The 18,306-nt window shown below is 36.0% G+C and overlaps 1 protein-coding gene across 1 annotated transcript; it reads right to left on the minus strand.

Moving 5' to 3' along the window:
- Window positions 1–216: 216 nt before the first annotated feature.
- Window positions 217–14,862, minus strand: LOC143449935 (intraflagellar transport protein 172 homolog). Its single transcript, XM_076950278.1, has 44 exons — window positions 14,744–14,862; window positions 13,725–13,868; window positions 12,953–13,105; window positions 12,694–12,839; window positions 12,317–12,460; window positions 11,531–11,689; window positions 11,222–11,345; window positions 10,967–11,062; window positions 10,814–10,876; window positions 10,365–10,539; window positions 10,061–10,231; window positions 9,867–9,944; window positions 9,642–9,742; window positions 9,350–9,493; window positions 9,046–9,140; window positions 8,792–8,899; window positions 8,610–8,694; window positions 8,453–8,530; window positions 8,204–8,296; window positions 7,815–7,991; window positions 7,466–7,537; window positions 7,270–7,343; window positions 7,043–7,143; window positions 6,671–6,840; window positions 6,319–6,506; window positions 5,684–5,819; window positions 5,485–5,577; window positions 5,311–5,373; window positions 5,100–5,203; window positions 4,941–5,035; window positions 4,803–4,866; window positions 4,575–4,686; window positions 4,178–4,356; window positions 3,836–3,946; window positions 3,619–3,742; window positions 3,308–3,481; window positions 3,137–3,223; window positions 2,896–2,992; window positions 2,569–2,690; window positions 2,343–2,462; window positions 1,756–1,892; window positions 1,338–1,455; window positions 847–1,000; window positions 217–630 (listed from the first exon to the last, which is right to left on the minus strand). The coding sequence occupies exons 1-44, from the start codon at window positions 14,780–14,782 to the stop codon at window positions 446–448; spliced, it is 5,253 nt and encodes a 1,750-aa protein (XP_076806393.1). The 5' UTR covers window positions 14,783–14,862; the 3' UTR covers window positions 217–445.
- Between the last annotated feature and the right edge of the window lie 3,444 nt (window positions 14,863–18,306).

Consider the following 18,306-nt stretch of genomic DNA (forward strand, 5'->3'; position numbering starts at 1 on the left):
TGCAACTGAATTGGTCTGTTATAAATTAGTTTTTCTTGTATGGGGGCAAACAGCAGCGGTTGGCGCCTGGATGTTTCATTTGTTCGGCTCAATAACGACAAATTCATGTCAGTCAAAGGTCTAACGACGAGATAAATGTAGGTCAATGACGACTAAATGTTTGATCACAGTTGGAAAGAAAGAACGAATTTTCGCCCTTAAAAAGTGAGCAAACGATGCACAAGAAAACTTTATTCTTTAAAAACAATGTTATGGTTCTATGCAAATATAAACCTCTAATAGAAACTAACAATAACATAAGTCAGAAAGCAAAATTAAGGGAACGAAGTTCCATTAAACTTAAAAAACGCCAAACTACAGATCACAATTTACTTGTTTTACTTCACACTGTTGCTTTGGTACAACTGTAAACAAAACGTTACACCAACACAATCAATTCAATATGTTAACTGCGAAATGCAGCAGCAGCAGAGGCCATTCCCCCTGTAAACTGCGTAACAAAGCGAAGTGTGTCTTGCAGCGGGAACGAAGGAGACATCTTGGCCGCCATTGTGATTCGCTGCCAATCCTCGCGGTTGGCAACCCGCTCATCAATTTTGAATTCAATTCGATTGCGCAGAACAGGATATCCTGGAAAAAATAGATTACTATAAGCGGGAATGATACGAGAAGAAAGTCGCTGAGGTTCATGTTATCATTTGCGTTTATTTTTATTTGGAATGTACACTTGCACACTGTGTCCTGTATGGGTGCTCATTTTTCAAATCTGCCATTGCGTTTTTATCGTAGCAGTAAAGCTTTCATCGTTATGCCCTACAACTGCGCAAAAAATGTGGCATAACGTACCTGTAATCACGCAGGGCAAAGCACGAATGCCAGTCTTATGAGCCAGCAAATTTGCCTCGAATGTATCACGCTCATCGGTAGGTAGCACTTGCTCCACCTTGTGGTCCATAGAGACGGCTAGAACCCAGTCACGCACCTCCTCGCGAGCAGTTTCCTAATGAAGTGACAAGTATTGCAATGAAATTAAAATCTTCTGTGTTTGCGTTAAATATTGGATAGAATTCTTACTGCTTTTCTTAAGTTTTACTGTAGTTTTTCAAAGGGTGCATAGTGACTAACTATTCATATTCAACAAAAGTATAAAAATGCATACGTCAACAAAAGTAAAGCTTTTAGCATTAAAAAATTGTAATATGCAAAAGTAAATTCTGTAAATGGAAATTTTGCCAATCAAGCAAAATAGAATACTTTAACAAAACACAACTAGACTAGAGTTGGCTGAGTACTAAAAAGCATGTGGAAAGCCACTTCACTTACAAAGTAACACTTACGTGCAGATATTGTTTTTCTGGAAGTGGCACTTCGTATGGTACATCGGTATTCTGAAAGTCGGAGTTGTCAATCATATCAAGGGTTCCTTCTTCGATCGCTTCAGATAAGTCGAGATACCTGGTTTGTGTCATGTCAAAATAAGTTCGAGGTCATTCAAATGCGAGATAAATCACTTGTAATGTAAACACTAGCGTTTTTAACACAACAGGCCTGGGTAAAAACCATTGTACAATATCTGAGAAATGCAATCTCGTTTGAAAAAGTTATATAGAATAGAATATGTACGAGGTACTGTACATTGTAACAGGACGATATATTGTAACTGTAGTTACATTGAAAAATTTGGCAGAGCAGGTGATTCTGGTTCCGAAAAGGTTCCAGTAAATAACAAAAGGTACACCTTCAACATTAAACAACCTGTTCCAAAAGACGAATGCCATGTTCAGCTGGTCAATGGCTTTGCAATGCAAACCAGCCTCGTAGAAAGCTTTATCTGCGGGGATGACCGTGGTGTAACGAAGCAACGACGTCGATATTTTGGCCACAACCTCGCCCTAAAAGACAAAATATTTGAATTTCATGCGGGTAGTGATGTATCGGTTATCTTGAAAAGACAGCCTACGGAAAACGGCGACTCGACATTTCGGCTGTCAGCAATGGTTTCCTTCCACAAGTAATATCGTAAGTATACCCAGCTAACGCTCAGAAATTTTATCCGACCGACTATCTACTAAACTCAGAGGCCCAAAATTGACGGCGACTTTCAACATGCAGCGCATTTTTTGCCACGTACGTTTTGCCCATGATGAGCATACTTGCTTGATGGTACTAATAACCACAACATTTAATCCCCAAAGTAACTAAGTCGTCACAGGTAATTTCACATGGTCGGCTCGTCGCTAACTTTAGCATTTGCCGAAAATATTTTCAGCACACACCAAAACCTTCTAAAACTATTACGATTTACATCTTTAGAAAGTCGCTTTCGTTGCGATCATACGCACCATGCCATCAAATTCCATGCACGCGGCTCGAACAGCGTAGTAATGGGCGGCGAGAAGCAACAATTCAAACTCCTCAAAGTCAGTTGTATTGCGTTGTTGACTCCGCTGCAGATTTTGAACCTAATAGGAGAATTTAATTATATGTGAAGCTAACTCAGCCCAGCCAAACCGGTCTTAACCAGATATGAAGATGCACGGCTTCTAAGACCCTACAACCATCACGTACCAAACCATGAAGCATATCTCGTAGACCGCCCCAAGTTTTGTAATTGTCCAGCTCTGGGGATGATATCACATCGTTGGCGATTCTTCTGTAAATGTTGAAGTTCTGTACATTGGGCGGGGCACCTTTAAAACACACCAGGAATTATAATACAATTACTAACTTAACAATATCGAGTGTTGAAGCTTTCAGAATCATTAATAATGAGAAAGTTGCTTCGAATACTACTTTTACAGTTTGTTGTGTAACCATCACTTAACATAGCTTAACATATGTAACATAGCGCACCACTTCTTATGGTTTTATTATTGTTATGGACTGGTAGCTTACCGTGTTGAATATAGAGATCGAGTGCCTCCAACACGTTGCCTTCTTTCAGCAGATTAGCAGCATAAAGGGCTACATACTTATGAAGAACCTGAGGCGCCTGCGTAGCGAAAATGAGTTAAACTTAATACTTACAAAGAAGAATTTCATATTGACATATTCTAAAAATTGTATCCAACGGAATTTATCTGAGGCTGCAGGGATTTTAGTAAAGTTACGGTCTCAATATAGTGAGTAGTTTTACCTCTTGAGCCGCCGTATGAATACATTTGTCCCACTGTCCACGTTCAATGTACATATCCAGAGCTGCCATAACGTCAACGGAAGCCATCTAAATGAAAAAAATCAGACTTTCTTATTTTCCCCGTAAACTTAACACGACAAATAACTGCTCTTTATTATAATGCCCAATCACCCCTTTCGTGTCCCCGTGATGCTTGAGATGCAGTTTGTATTTCTCATCGACATAGGCTTCCAACTCCGGAGCGTAATCTCTACAAACGCCCTTCGCTTTCTTAAACTCACCGCACTCCATGAAAGCGTCGGCTGCTTCCTGTATCATGTCGACTTGCACGTAGAGCTCTGCAGCCTAACACGGTCAAATTCATTAAACTCTGATAAATGAAGCTTTAGTTATTAAATTAGTTTAGTTCAACAAAGAAGCAACAAGCAAGAAGGAAATTTTGTTTTTGCACGCGGTTTACGATCCAAATCACAACTGCTTACTTTTTCGTGTTTCTGAAGACGAATAAGCTTTGGGCCCAGTAGCTCTATAACTGCAGCAGCTTTTTCCGCAGGAAGAAACTTTAGTGACAATTCGGCAGCTTTCGTCCAACTTTTCTCCAAAATTCTGCAGTTTGGCGACACGTTACATCATATTTACACCGACTCAAGCAATTATTGTTTCAACATTATATACTGTGCAACGTGTTTGAAAACTAACCTGACATCAGACGTCATATCAGACGAGACCTTGCAGTAACAGGCGATGGCTTGATTGTATTCTCCTTGGCTCTCCCAGTCTCTTGCCTGCTTCATTAAACCTTCTACGCCACTGCAAAACATTTAAAAGACATTGACGTATACCAGCATTACGTGGTTTCAACAAGCAACAACCTCGAAATGAAATGTTTCAAGGGCTGTCTATATTGCAAAGCTTTACCTTGAACAAGTGCAGCATATCCGCGGATTACTAATGTTTTTTTTCGTTAGCAAATTGTAAAACGAACAATTAATACTGCTTGGTAAAGAATTTAAACACAAAATCTTAATCTTTAATGTAAACCTAGGTCCTCGATCGGACATCTGCCTTTCGTATTCCCTCTGCAATGCATCAAACTTGCTGGGCATGTATTCTCGCGCTATTCTCAACGCGTCCGTCCACATCTCCGCTTCTTTGTAATATTTCACAGTTAGGTCTGGCCTTTGCGCGCGGAGTAGGTAAGCTTCTGCTTGCTGGAATTCCTGCAGAGAAAAGTCGTTTAAAAGTCACATTACTGGTTTGTTGAGCAGAAGTTAAACCTTGGGAAGAGTTTTAACGCTGCAAACTTGGCAAAAACAAGAACTGCTCTAAAACTCGATTTTAACCTATTTAACTTAACGTTTTAGAAAAAGATGTAGGCTACGTCAAGGCTGTCAGTGCTGAGTACTACATGAGCGCTTAACATGACGCGTTTCATCACCTTTTGTTCGAATGCAACACGAGCCTGTCCAATTAACACGTCATTGACGGAGTCAGGGTCATGGCTTTGCGCGACTCTCTGGGCACCGTCCCAATCTTGGTTGTGGACGTACCTGCAGACGACAACTTGTTATGAGCAGCAACGCAAGTTAGTTTAACGAGAATGCTCAAATAAGCATAACATGGCATCGGCATGCAGATTTGTGGTAATTGAAATTTTATAACTAACATCAAAACTGCTTCTTTTGGTTTGTCTGCTTTTATGAATTCCGCTTCAGCCTCAGGAAATTTTCCTGTAATAAAAAACGAAACAAGTTCAGCAAAGTGCAGGAGAAAACGTCGACTAGAATGTTCCTTTCATGATTACCTTCGTCTTCAAGATACATCGCGTACTTGAGATGAATGTCGGGCATTTTCGATTCCATTCCAGTTTTAGCCAGGTCGAACGCAAAATCAAAAGCGCTGTAAAACCGTGACACTTACTGCACCGTCAACTTGAGCGTGCATTACTTAAAATATAACTTACCAGTTGTCAGCAGCGTAGTCGATGGCCGCATCAAGCAAACCGAATTTGGTGAGAAGTTTCACTGCAGAATCGCCGCCAAGAGACCTCGCCCACAAATAGGCCACCTTTCATACATTACAGAAGTAATGGTTAGTTTTAAATACAAAATCATCGGATGCTAAAAAACTTATAATCATTGAAAGCACAAACAAAAAAATTTTGAATCTGAAACCTGTTTATGAGCGGTCGCACTACCATGAGACTTAGCAACTCTGTATGCGTCTTCCCAAAGGTCCTGTGAATAAGAAGCAACACGTAACTAAGGCAATAGGTGCGATAAGCGAGCTGAAATCCAAGTACAACAAGTAATCGTAACTATGTGGAACATCGTAAATATCATACACACCCGTTGCCGGTACATGTTGACTGCAGACTTCCAATCTTCTGCATCCACAAAATGCTTTTCAGCTTGCTGAAGATGAATTTCTCCCTCTAGCTCCTGGAGCAAAAACTATTTTAAGTTTTCCGATCCATTAATCCTCAAATTATCATTCATTCCTCTTCGTCATCTTAAGCAATATTTTTTCTTACAATCCTCAACAAACCTTGGCAAGATGTAAGTGTGTGTCTTGGAGGAGATCAGGATGATATTCACCAACCAACCTAATCATATCGTCATAACGACGCAGCTTCTTATGCATCGTGATCGCCAAGTCCGGTTCCTCCACAGCTAGATAAAGCCTATAAGCATTCAACAACATTAAAACCGAACAAATCAGCACACATCTCACAGTTATGTCAAATGACCTGGTTTAGGCTTCACAGATGGGAGAGGTTTAGAATATGGAGAAAACATTACGAACACTAGAATATGTCAATTAAGATTATGCGTACAGCCACAGTTTTTCACGTTCCCAGATTACTCAGCATTTTAAGATAAACTGTCTCAAAAAGTGGGCTAACAAATCTCCGAGAAACTTTCTGCATATAAATATAATTGGGCAATGTAGAACATATTAATTTTACTTGCAAATTTTATTCTTCAAGAGGTTTGAAGACTGCTATTTAGGTAAGAAACAAAAATGACGAAGTCAAACTTTGTTTACAACAGTTACATTAAGATTAAATTAGGTGATAAATGATTCGGTTTTAGCATTCAGATTATGTTAAAGTTTGACATAAAAAAGCTAATTCGAATGTACAGTATTATTTGGTGAACTAGAAACTTTTTAATAAGAACCTCTCAGCTTCTCTATATTTAGCTTTTGCTTCTTGTTGTTGTGCATTGCTAATAAAAAGGTTGGTCACTTCATCCGGTTGCATGCAGGTTTGTGCAAGGGAGTGCGCTTCTTGCCATCGTTCGGCAGCCAGGAAGACCTGCACCGCTTCCTTCCTTAGTCCGGCTTTCATGAAGAGCCTGGCAGCAGTCTACACATAAAAATATACAAAAATGAAAGATTAAGTCAATATTAACCAAATTTTCAGTAAACAAAAATTTTTCCGATGAAAAATTTACAGAATCTGGGAGTGTTCCACTTGGCATAATTGGATAGATTTTGTTATTTACTACAGCATAAGAATAACACACAAACCTCATAGTCATTCAATTGCAAGTAATGCATTGCAATCTTATGATAATATTTGCTGGCCATGTCAGAATCCTGCCCTTCTAACAAGACTATTGCTTTTTTAAATTGTCGAGATGCAATGGCAGAGTCTACTGCTTTCTCTGTGGCCCCAGCTTCTATGTAGTGATTGATTGCTGCGCAGAGAACGTCGTTACACTTGTATTATTAGTTATTCTTAACAATGCAATAAATGGATTTATTAATCGTCTAATAACTAAATAGAAATCATTAATAATAATAACCAATCATCTTATGAACTACACAAAGATAAGTTTTAACACATATGCCCGCACTACATGCACGTTGTACAATGGTCAAGATAAGTTCATTCCAAACCTGCATCATGTTGCTTTTGAGCGGAAAGATGTTCGGCCCACTCAAATTCCAGCCTGACCACTTCAGATGGAAATGACGACCTTGCCAGCTCAACAGCTCGCCTGATTGATGAAGATAATGCTGATAAGTTTTATTTACCTAAACTTGTAATAGGTAATCACTACTAAGTACCTTGACTAATGCAAATGCTATGGCAGAAAACTTTTTTTGGAATGCTATACTCTAACCTGTATGCTCTGTCCCTTTTGTAGCACTCCAGTGCATTTTGAAAGTTTCCTGTTTTCTCAAAAAGCTCACCAGCCTGATGAAATAAATTAAATTCAAGCAACCACGGGGATAAACCTAGCTTGCTTGAAACCATTAGTGAAAATGCCTTTTTCCAGGTTATTCGCCACAGAAATTGATAAAGTAATTATATATCACCTGTTCATTTAGATCATACTTGAGTAAACCAGATGCAATTTGTTCCATTAAATGACGATTAGACATGAGATCCTATGCCAGAATAAAAATAACAAATTACAAAATCTCTACTAACTGTTAATTATTCCATAATTCACATAATGAGCTTGGTAAATTGTCTTTAAAAATGCAAATATGCGACAACTTCAATGAAAAATAAATAACTAAAAATACACTATACAATAACGCACATCTACGAACTGATTTAGTTTCACATAAACCAAACATGTGCAGTATAACATCATTCAAACAACAAAATAATATAACAAGAATCAGCGGAACAAGCAAACAGTAATTTGCTGAAACTCACAGATCTAGAAAGCGCAAGCTTGGCAGCCCTGGCAGGCAATCCAGCTTTCATATAGAGAGCAATTGCACCATTCCAATCTCCCTGGCGTTCCTTCAGTGCACCAGCAGATTCATCTTGGTTGGTATCAATCAACCATTGGTAGTACATTGACCTCAAGTTGGCAAGATCAGGGTGATTCTACAATCAAACAACGGTTTGCGCAAAAACTGTAGGTGACCTTAGCTAAAATAATGGTCTGAATGCAATTTGCAAAGCATATTTAGATATTTCTGATGACTTTGCATGAACGACGCACAACTCAAGGTTGTTGCTTGTAAGTTTTTTTCCCTAAAAGACATGTACTTATAATAAACAACACCGTCGGGAATTGTACTATAGTATAACTATACCTTTGCTTCTGCTAAAGCTATGGCATCCTTCCACATATGCATGTCTTGATAGAAGAGAATGCATTCGTCAATAGCACCATTTTCAACATAAATCTTTCAAGAGTAAAATTGCACTATGTAACCATGTTACTGGTATATAGAGTTTTACGATAGTTAACCGAAATGTGTCAAATACTAATACTACAGAATATTAATATTACAGAGGGCATTTAAATTTATGTTTCAGTGGTTACACAAATCATCTGATACCCGTTCAGCTTTCTTATATTCTTTTTCCAGAATAGCTAGCTTAGCTTGAACTCTGTAAAAGTCCATTCCATTTAACCCCTGGTAAGAATGTGAGGTGACAATAAGATGTGAAAATGCAAGAACAACCAAATATGCCACAAGCAGCATTGCAACTTACTGTTTCAGTAGCATACTCATCAGCCATGTTGTTCACTTTTTTCAAGTACCTGGTCTTGGCAATGTCACCCAAAGCAGCATAGCATCTAATTTGCAAAATATTTGCACTTGCATTAGGTTTAAGAATTTAGAAAGAAACATTTTTATAAAAAAGCAGGGTATATGAAACCAATGTTTACTAACCTTTGAGCAATATAAAGCTGTCTGCCATCCAGAGAAAGTTTGCTTAGAGTCCTCCACATTGCTTCTGATTCTGGTGACATCTCCAAAGTTTCCAGGAAAGCGACAGCCCTGCAGTTCAAACAGTAATTTATACTTTATTTAATATACAACAAAATACATCTTTTGGAGCATATTCGACAATCAACAAACTCAAACTTAAAGCTGTTTTTTAAGGAACTTTTAAAAATATGAAGAAGCCATATTGGTCAAAATACCTCCCGAAATCGCCATCATCTACTGCTGTTCCGAACTCGATCAATCCTTCATCGAGCGTGTATGTGATTGTATTCACACCTTCTTGCACGAGAACCTAATAAAGAAGAAGTTATGAAAGAGAAAAAAAATTTGTAGCGATAGGACTGATTCATACCAATTACAAAAAACCAACAAACCTTCTAAAAAAAAACTTTATGTGCAATTATTATCGCATGGTAAAAATGTTTAGCGAATTACTATAATTATAACATTAGACAGGATAGTGAAAATATTTCGGGAACTTTGTAGTAATAACAGTCTTACCTCAGTTTTGCCTTCAGACCTGTCCAACTCCACTATTTCTCCCTTAATTGGAAACATGGTAACTCTTTCTGGTGCATCCACATTGTACCACACACAGAGGCTGTCACGATTTTGCGCAACTAGAACATCACTTTGGGGCACCCACTGCAAAGTGCAAGAAGATTACAGAACAAGGTAGAACGACACAAGATACGGAGCTATTTGATTTCTACAAAAAATGCGATAACTTTTAAACAGTGATAGCTTCATAGCAATAGACCAGTACGAAGCTTATTACAATGATTGGATTTACTTGAACAAATGAACAGTAATTAAGCAAGGTCATTTTTGAATCTGTCGCAACATCATAAAGGTGAAGACGCAGTCTCTTGTCACGAAAAAGTAGTTTTGATGCTAGAAAGGAAAGACACTCTTATTGTTATAGCCAGTACTGCCTACGTATAAGAGTCATCATAAATTAGACATTGAACTGATAATGTTGAGATTGACTTTGACTACCACAGGTAATTGACTATACCTGTCTCGTTCAATTCCAACCAATCTAGTTTCGAGTTGTGTTGAATGTTTGCAATCTGGACTCCCATGATCAAATCAACTGTAGTAGATAGAAACGAGAGTAAATTTATCACAAAATCAGAGCTTTGCACAGTGCCTTTTACCAAAATACCATAAACATTAACAAATACAAAATAATGAAATAATATTGTGTACTTATAGATATTGTCTTTGGATCAATGAGGTAAGCCATTTTTTTGTTGTCTTGTTTATTGTTGGAATGTTGACGCTCATTCAACCTGACACTGATCAAATGAGGATTCATGAGCTCAGTTCTCACTGATCCAAGAATCTCGTTACTGCCATACTCCACCAAAGACAGCTCACCTACAAAAAAACTGAAATTGTTACCCCATACAAAACTGAAATTGAAAGCAGCGCATGGACAGGCTTATGAATTAACACAAAGTCAACTAAACCCAAACAAAACCTCAATGTCAATCAGATTTCATCCCTTCACCTGCATTGAATATCATGCAAACGTTCTCATTTTCGAAAAAGAATTTTTCATTTCCACCAGAACCTTGCCAGGTAACTTCAGACAAGCGATTTGTCAACAAATCTCCAAGCAAAAGAGTGTCTGAGGTGTGAGCTACCAGGAAGCGATCTCCACCAAGCATTTTTACCTCATCAATCTAAACAGATCTGTTCTTAACATAGGGCAACCAAATAAGTTAAAAATCATTAAAATGTAAATTGCAATGTGAATGAGAAACAAGGTATGCCTGTAAAGACAAATATAAATTTCTTGGGCAAAAAAACTTTTTGATTGATTCATGAGCTTAGTTAAATTTTCCATTAGTAGATTACATGCATACAGATCATCGGAAGCACTGTAGCTAAGTAAAACCTGTCGATACATATTCTATCATATTGTAAAAATACATAATGATCATTTCTCTATTTTACCTCATAGCCATAATGAGATTTCAAAACAACCCGTGTTCCACTTGTTAAGTTTTTCACAATCACCTGAAATAGCATTTTATTTCATCACTGCTAGGAAAAATTGAAAACGAATAAAAAATATTTTTCAGAATTTAAAAATGATGAGAGTTATACCTGAGATAAACCTGTGTAAGTAATTTCATATTTATTTTTGTAAATAGATCTCCTCAGACAGCAGTCAAACAACTCAACACCACCACAAAGTGTTCCCTGAAATAACCAAAAGTAAGAACTTAATCTCCTCCTTCATCCAATACATATACCAAAATTTCATTGAGAAAATAAGCTGACACGAATATAACAAAAATACAATGCAAAGCTTCCACGATCCACATCTAGTGGAAATCTATTTATATGAATTAGTCTCACTGCACAAAGACGAGAACCATCTCTTTTCCATGCTAATGCAGAAATTGTGTAAAGATTTTTTATTTCTTTTGGTTTAGCTTCATCCCAAGCTGCTCTCCTGGGGCTGAAGTTATACAACCGCAACCTAAGAAATTGGATATCATCTATCATCTGTGTTATCATATCTACATGCATGCTCAGTGCTCATACTCACTGTCTTAGAATAAAGCAATGAAAAGTGTAATTTTCAAACTTCAAATAGCACTTCATGAAATACACTACAACAAGTAGGTAGTCAGACTTTAAATTTCTTATAACAACGCAGAATACCGGTCGTAACTTCCAAACACAATGCTCTGTCCAGCTGGATTTGCTACAGCCGTCGTAAATTCTTTTTCAGACTCATCTCGAGAATAATCAAAGGTCTGAATAGGTCTCCCTTCCCGATTGTAGACAATCACTCGACGATCACATCCTCCAACAAGAATGCTGGTGATAAGACGAGAAACAACGAAAGTTAACTTTTCTCACATGCTCAACATGCAAAAAGTCATATGCACAGGATAAATTTTCTTATAATCACACGTCAATTGCTGCTAATATGAAAGGTGACCAAGTGGAATATATTGAAGTAAAACCTTCTATATGCCATTTCTATAACATATACTGTACTAGCGCTATATATCATATATTCTAATGTACAGTAAGTTGAAAAGATTTGGATTGATTGGTTGAAAAAGTTACAACTATTGAGTGCATTAATTTCCAGTTAAACTTCCGGTTTGAAAGAAAAGCAAACTTGCGAAGAGCACCCTACATCGATTTGGATAGTATAGACAAAAGTCAGAAGTATAATTATCGTGAGGGAACATGTCCTGGAAACTCTCTGATAAAACTAATAGGGTACAGGCTATTGTGATTTGTTGCAATAATCTGTGCACACTTGTCATTGATAATTATGTTGTTTGCTGCTCAGAAATACGTAGAAATGTTAATTAATGCTTCACTTGTCAAATATATCATATATTTTTTGGAGCCAGGCAACTAATAAACACTAATAACTGGAAACGTTTATGTGCTTTTAAGTAAATTAAAAAACTGTTTGTATTGTTTTACCTTGATGTGGCCCAGGCCACAGCATAAGGTGGGCAGGGATGTGTAATGATCTTGCCTTGAGATTCTCCACTTCCTTCATCATCGAAAAAATATCGGATCAGCGTTCCATCAGCATGTCCCGACAACACTCCTTTTGAACTTGGACTAAGAAGGTAAGAACATCAGTATAAACATACTTTCTTCTGCTATTACTTCTATTACATACCTTATCTATACCTTCTGTGTGGTTATGACCAATACTTGATAGCTGATGTAACATAGTTTAATTTAAAATTTATATTTCATCATGTAAGAAATTCAAATATATTTTTTAACTTCTGTTTTATTTGTTAAAATTTGAAAGCCGTAAATTAAAAAATCATCAATCTGCTAATTACTTTGTAGTTACAGAAACCACATAGGAATCGGTTCCATAAATAGTTGAAGATTTGTTTGTCCTTGTATTGGCAAGTCTAACCTTGCCTTCTGCCAGACCAAATACAATAGCTCCTTCCATGGGCCAAATAAGACAAGTAATGGCACTCTGCACAATTTAGTAAATGTATTCAAACAAGGAATAAACGAATATATATATATGTACATTAATATGAAATAAAGAAAATATGAATATATTTGAAAGTAATATAAAATACATACAGTCTGAATAAACTTGTTGCATATAACTTTTTTGTCCCCCCAGTCACTCCCAATTTTGTAAACATAAATGATGTTGTCGGTTTGGCCAAGAGCAACTTTAGTAGAGCATGGTGAAAAGGCCATACCCTTGATTGAGTAACTCTTCTTCCCATACTAATAAAAAAACAGTGAAATAAATAAAACATATATCTAGTAATAATTAAAGTAATTGTTGCATGTAAAATAAATACGATTGGCATTGAAAAAGCTACTTTGCTTTTCAAAAAATAAATTTCTAAATATGTATGCTGAGTTACAGGTCACAGTGTTCACCGATTCTTCCGCAATAGCGTTTTAAAAACAGTATTTAACATTCCATGTTCGTAAAATGTTAAATTACTGACAGTAAAAGAATAGATATGATAGTTTCTAGTTCCTCTAAGCATTTGCACTATTTAAAAATATATGTATTCAATATAATAAATGTATCGCTACAGTTTACTTCAGATTAAAACAAGGCCACTTGTGACATCACTACCTCCTACTGTATAAGTCAGTTTATTAACAATGGTCATAGCTGGTGTAAAATTTAATCAAAAATGACCTTTCACCTTTTGCAAAAACACGACCCTTATAACCATGATACAGTTACAAAAAGATTGCAGGTTCATACTTGAAACATATAATGGGTTAAAAAGTAAGATGTTTAAGTCCAAGTGTCACATTTTTTTACAATGAAATATACTGTATGACATGTGGGATCAAAAGCAACCACTAGTAGCCAAAGACTTACCTTAGCATCAACGGGTTTTGTTGCAAACTTATCACGTCTCTCACCATTTTCGTCATATAACAAGACAACTCTATCTGAGGTGCAAACAGCAAACTTGGTGTTGTTTGCAGCCCAACACATGCAGCATATCTTTGATTCTCCAAGCTATATATTGTTATGTAGTAAGAAGATACTTTTTGCTCAATCACTAGTATATATGCAATACAATACATATTACAATACAATAAGGGCTTTGCAAAATTTACCGAACAACCCAAAAATATTAATATTGTAATCATATAAAATGGCAAGTAATTCGACCCGTTTTTGTGGGAGCATTGGCTTTGTTCAGTAACACTTTTTGAACAAAGCTCAGTACATAAATTTTTGAATTGATACCAACGCTAACATCATAGCAATCACATTGCTTTTTTTAAACACAGTGTTCCTCACAGCAAAATTTTGCGAGTGCATTACCGGCTAATATTTTTTATTACGCATTTGTGCATTGGCTTTGTGCATAATCTATCATTATCTGGATTTTTTCGTGGCTGCCACAGAGTTTTACATGAAGCAATTACGTGTTTAAAACAACTTTTTAAATTTAATATGACATCAACCAATATGAATCTTTTACAAATATTTACAAACTTCAAACTTGTACATTTGTCAGCTTGGTAGTCAATTCATTAGGGCACCGGGCTGACAATAATGGGGATTCATTGGCGCTACAGTTGTAATGTCCTTGGTTAAGGTATTAATAATGCTTGCTCCTATTCAGTAGTTCTAATGAACAGTTTCAAATTCGGGCAATACAGTATAAAAAATCTAAACAACAAATAAACCATGTTTGTGTCAATTAAAACTTGCACAAAGACTGGCTCAGTAACTTGGGCTAAAGCAATGAAGAGTCATCGAGTCACCAAGCAAAGACTTTAGTAAGTACAAGGATAAAGATTTTGATGTTATATCATACTATATTAGTCAACAAACATAAATTTAAAAATTCTGTAAAAGCGTGAAAAAGTACAAATATGCACCTGAGGTTCCAGCAATGTTGTCATATGTTTCAGCTGCATCGTGGATAGGTCTTTATCATTTAATGTTTTATTTAGAATTTTAGATGATTGAAAGAAAACAGTGGAAACTAAGTATTTCCAAATCTAAAAATTGCGATATTATTCAGATATATAAAAAGTAGAAGTATTGTGGTATCAAAGAGAGCTTTATACTAATTACTGAGTAGGATAAATACATATAGCCTAAATACAATGGAATAGTTTTTACTCTTATTTTTCCTTATTTTCTGTTCAATAAACCTTGTGTTTTTAAAATTTGTTCGAGTTATTAAGGAAACAATTTTGCAACAATTTAACAGTTTTTTTTCATAAAACTTTCAATCAATGTTTTCTGCAAAGCAAGTGAGGTATTATGAATCACCAAATTTCTTTCTTTCTAATGATTGATGCTGCCGATACACATAAAAGACAATAAACCGCATATAAGGGTTTCTTATCTATTAAAAGTTTAAATAAGGAGCAAGTCCGAAAACAAATTGGCCTTAAATCAAAGAGTATTTGTCAGTAGACATACTGCAGGAAGGAATTCTAATAATATGTGGTGCTTAAGCAGTTATTGACAAAATTGTATCACAAATTTGGCCTCCTATTGTAAAGATGAGGGCAGTCATTATGACGTCAAAATGTAAAAACAATATGCTTGATAAATGGGGATTGTATTAGGTATGGTAAACTAGCTAAACGTGTTATGGATTGAATACGTCTCCATGGGTAGGTGATTAGTAGCAGAAAATGTTTATCTTCAGCATAGAAATGTCACAGAGGACAGTAGAACAACTGATAAAGCATTCTTGTTTTTACTGCAGTTAATGCGAAATAACAGCACATCGTCTCAACTCAATGCTTGGGTAAAAAACATTAGGATGTAAATTTGCAAGACAAATATTTTATTGTAATATATCAAACACAATTTAAATCAGCGTATAAATATTTTTTCAAACATATTTTAAACCATAACGTACTTTTCCATAAACATCAAGTACCATAATTAGGTATCAATAAAAATACATTTTACCATATAGTACAGTATAGAGCAGGGCTACTCATCTATTTTTAGCAAAGGTCCAGTTACAAAAGTTGAAAATTTGCTTAGGTCCGTTATAACTTTCATGAAATAGTTTACAGTCGTACAAATGTATTAAAATACGGTATAAAAAGTAATATAATTCCCTGGGTGGGTATTAATTTAATTTTAAAATATTAAATTCTCTGGATTTTTAGCACAGCACATGAAACACGGTATATACAAAATCCGGTAAAGCAGTATTAGCAAAAGCAATAGGCGAAATTTATTTATTGTTCTGTTAGTCACAGCTAATGGGAGAATTGGCATTTCTTATTTTTGTTAGTTCTAAAGTTCATGTTTGAAAACGCTGACTCACAGCTGTAAGTAGACCCAAACATAGTGAGAATTTGCACTGCTAATTTGCGAAGAGCAGGAAAATTATTTGGAAACCCTTCCTTTGACCAAAATTTCTCTGGTGTATTATCACAGAATGATTTTTTCACTGCTATGTTCTCCTGGAATTCAATAAGCTCCAGTTGAATTTTTGCTGCATCTACCCATTTACATGTGCCCTTCGCTTCAACTGAGAATTCTGTAATGTCTGTTACTAGAAAGGGGTTTTCAATGAACAGCAGAAACTGTTTGCCAAGAGAAAAGTCATCAAATCGCACTGCAAAGTTGGTAATCAGCTTTTCAAAAAATTAGACATATCTGGTACCAGAATCACTTTTACCTTTACTCTGTTCCAAAAGTCTCGGAAAGTGGACAAGTTTACTCTGAATAACATGTTTGAAAATTTCTAATTTTTTCTGAAATGCAGGAATTGCTGTGATCAAATCAAAAATAGTGTGTTTTTCTCCTTGCAGTTTTACATTCAAGCCGTTGAGGTGTGACATCATGTCAGTCAAAAACCCAACAATCTCCATTTTTTATCATCTCTTAAAAATGCCGAAAATGCCACTGCTTTCACATTGTTTTGACTTTTGGGAAAACCCGTTAACTCTTCCTTAATCAACCAAAATCTCTCAAAACTCTTCCATTACTTAACCATCTTCTATTGTTGTGTACAAGTAAATCTGTATAAATTTTTTCCGTGGTTGCATTGTGACGTCAACAAAGCTTGTTTGAAATTGTGCTATTGTCTGCTGTTTTTTTGTTCTTGCAAATCAACGATAATAGGTTTGGTTTTGTTAAAAAGCTGGTGTCCTTTATGGGTTGCAATTAGCGCAACTCATAAAGTAACAAAACCAGACCTCTAATCCTTTATTAACTTCCGAAAAAATATTACCAAACATATATACGTTAACCTTCCACAACATACACTACTGTATACTACAGCTGCCTTGTATCGGTAACCTAGGCTATATTAAAACTGAAAAAAATTTATCAAGTAAAAAAAACAGCAAGCCAACTATGAAATCCTTCAAATTAAACTGGATGTGAAAAGGCCAATGCCTATATTTTATTCAAGCATTTTTTTAAATTTTAACTAGGCCTATCATGGTTAGTTGGTTGCTTTATTAGACATAACTTTTTAGATATAAAATACCTGCAGTACGTGAAATTATTCAATGTACTAGAAATACGGATCCGTAACCAGTACTGCTTAATCAACAACAACCGAATACTAAAAATTGGATTTTACATGAAACAGAACAACCTGGATATTAAACAATCACTGCGCATGCAATGGTTATGCGTTAGTTCAAGCGGTTATCCAAAGAAATATAAATTGAAACGATTGAAGTAAGACAAAAATGAGATAAAAAGACAAAATGCTAAGCATTAATTTCATCAATACGAGATACCACCCAAAAGCACTATTTTATTCTGGAAACGCCTCGCCGTGCTTCAAGGCAAACCAACAGATGCAACATTACTTTTGCCACCAATGAAGATTATCATCGAATTGGAATATGTATCTCGTTTTATTGCTAATCTATTGTCTAGATTCACTGCCCACAAATCTATCATCCGTGAGTTGCATTGCTTAACTCCGGCTTAACTTAACTAATGGAAAGCATTCAAGTTTTGGGGAAATTTTTATGAAAATGATTAAACGAAATCTTTTGAAGAATTAGTTCCTGAATTACTTAATCGCTTCAACGACGCAGAAAGACCTGCTGTTGCGGTAAAGGCATGCAGTACTGATGTTTTTCCACATTTTTATACATTACTCAAAACTTTTTCAACTCTTCCAGTGACAACGTGTACTAGTGAACCGTCTTTTTCTACATTACGCAGGCTAAAAACATATTTACGTAATACGAGTAGTGATACCCGAATGAACAGACTTACTTTGTTGAACACCTACAAAAATCGTTTGCCTTGTACGGAAAAGATTATTATCAATAGATTAATTGAAACATCGATCAGTCGTTCAAGTATGAATTTTTAAAAATTTACATGAAATTGTGTACATGCTGTTCTGTGGTTTTCTCTTTGCATGACCAGTGGCGTCATAACGTATTCTTGGGCTCTTGGGCACCTGTTGTGCTCTTGCCACAAGACTCAATTA

The sequence above is a fragment of the Clavelina lepadiformis genome, chromosome 3, assembly GCF_947623445.1.
Source record: "Clavelina lepadiformis chromosome 3, kaClaLepa1.1, whole genome shotgun sequence".
Taxonomy (NCBI): Eukaryota; Metazoa; Chordata; class Ascidiacea; order Aplousobranchia; family Clavelinidae; genus Clavelina; species Clavelina lepadiformis.

Coding starts and splice junctions, on each gene's coding strand:
- LOC143449935 (XM_076950278.1), bottom strand. CDS start 14,782: ATGCAGCTGAAACATATGACAACATTGCTGGAACCTCAG. Junction 5,820..6,318: donor AAATATAGAGAAGCTGAGAG/GTTCTTATTAAA, acceptor GAATGCTTATAG/GCTTTATCTAGCTGTGGAGG. Junction 4,687..4,802: donor CCAAAAGAAGCAGTTTTGAT/GTTAGTTATAAA, acceptor TGTCGTCTGCAG/GTACGTCCACAACCAAGATT.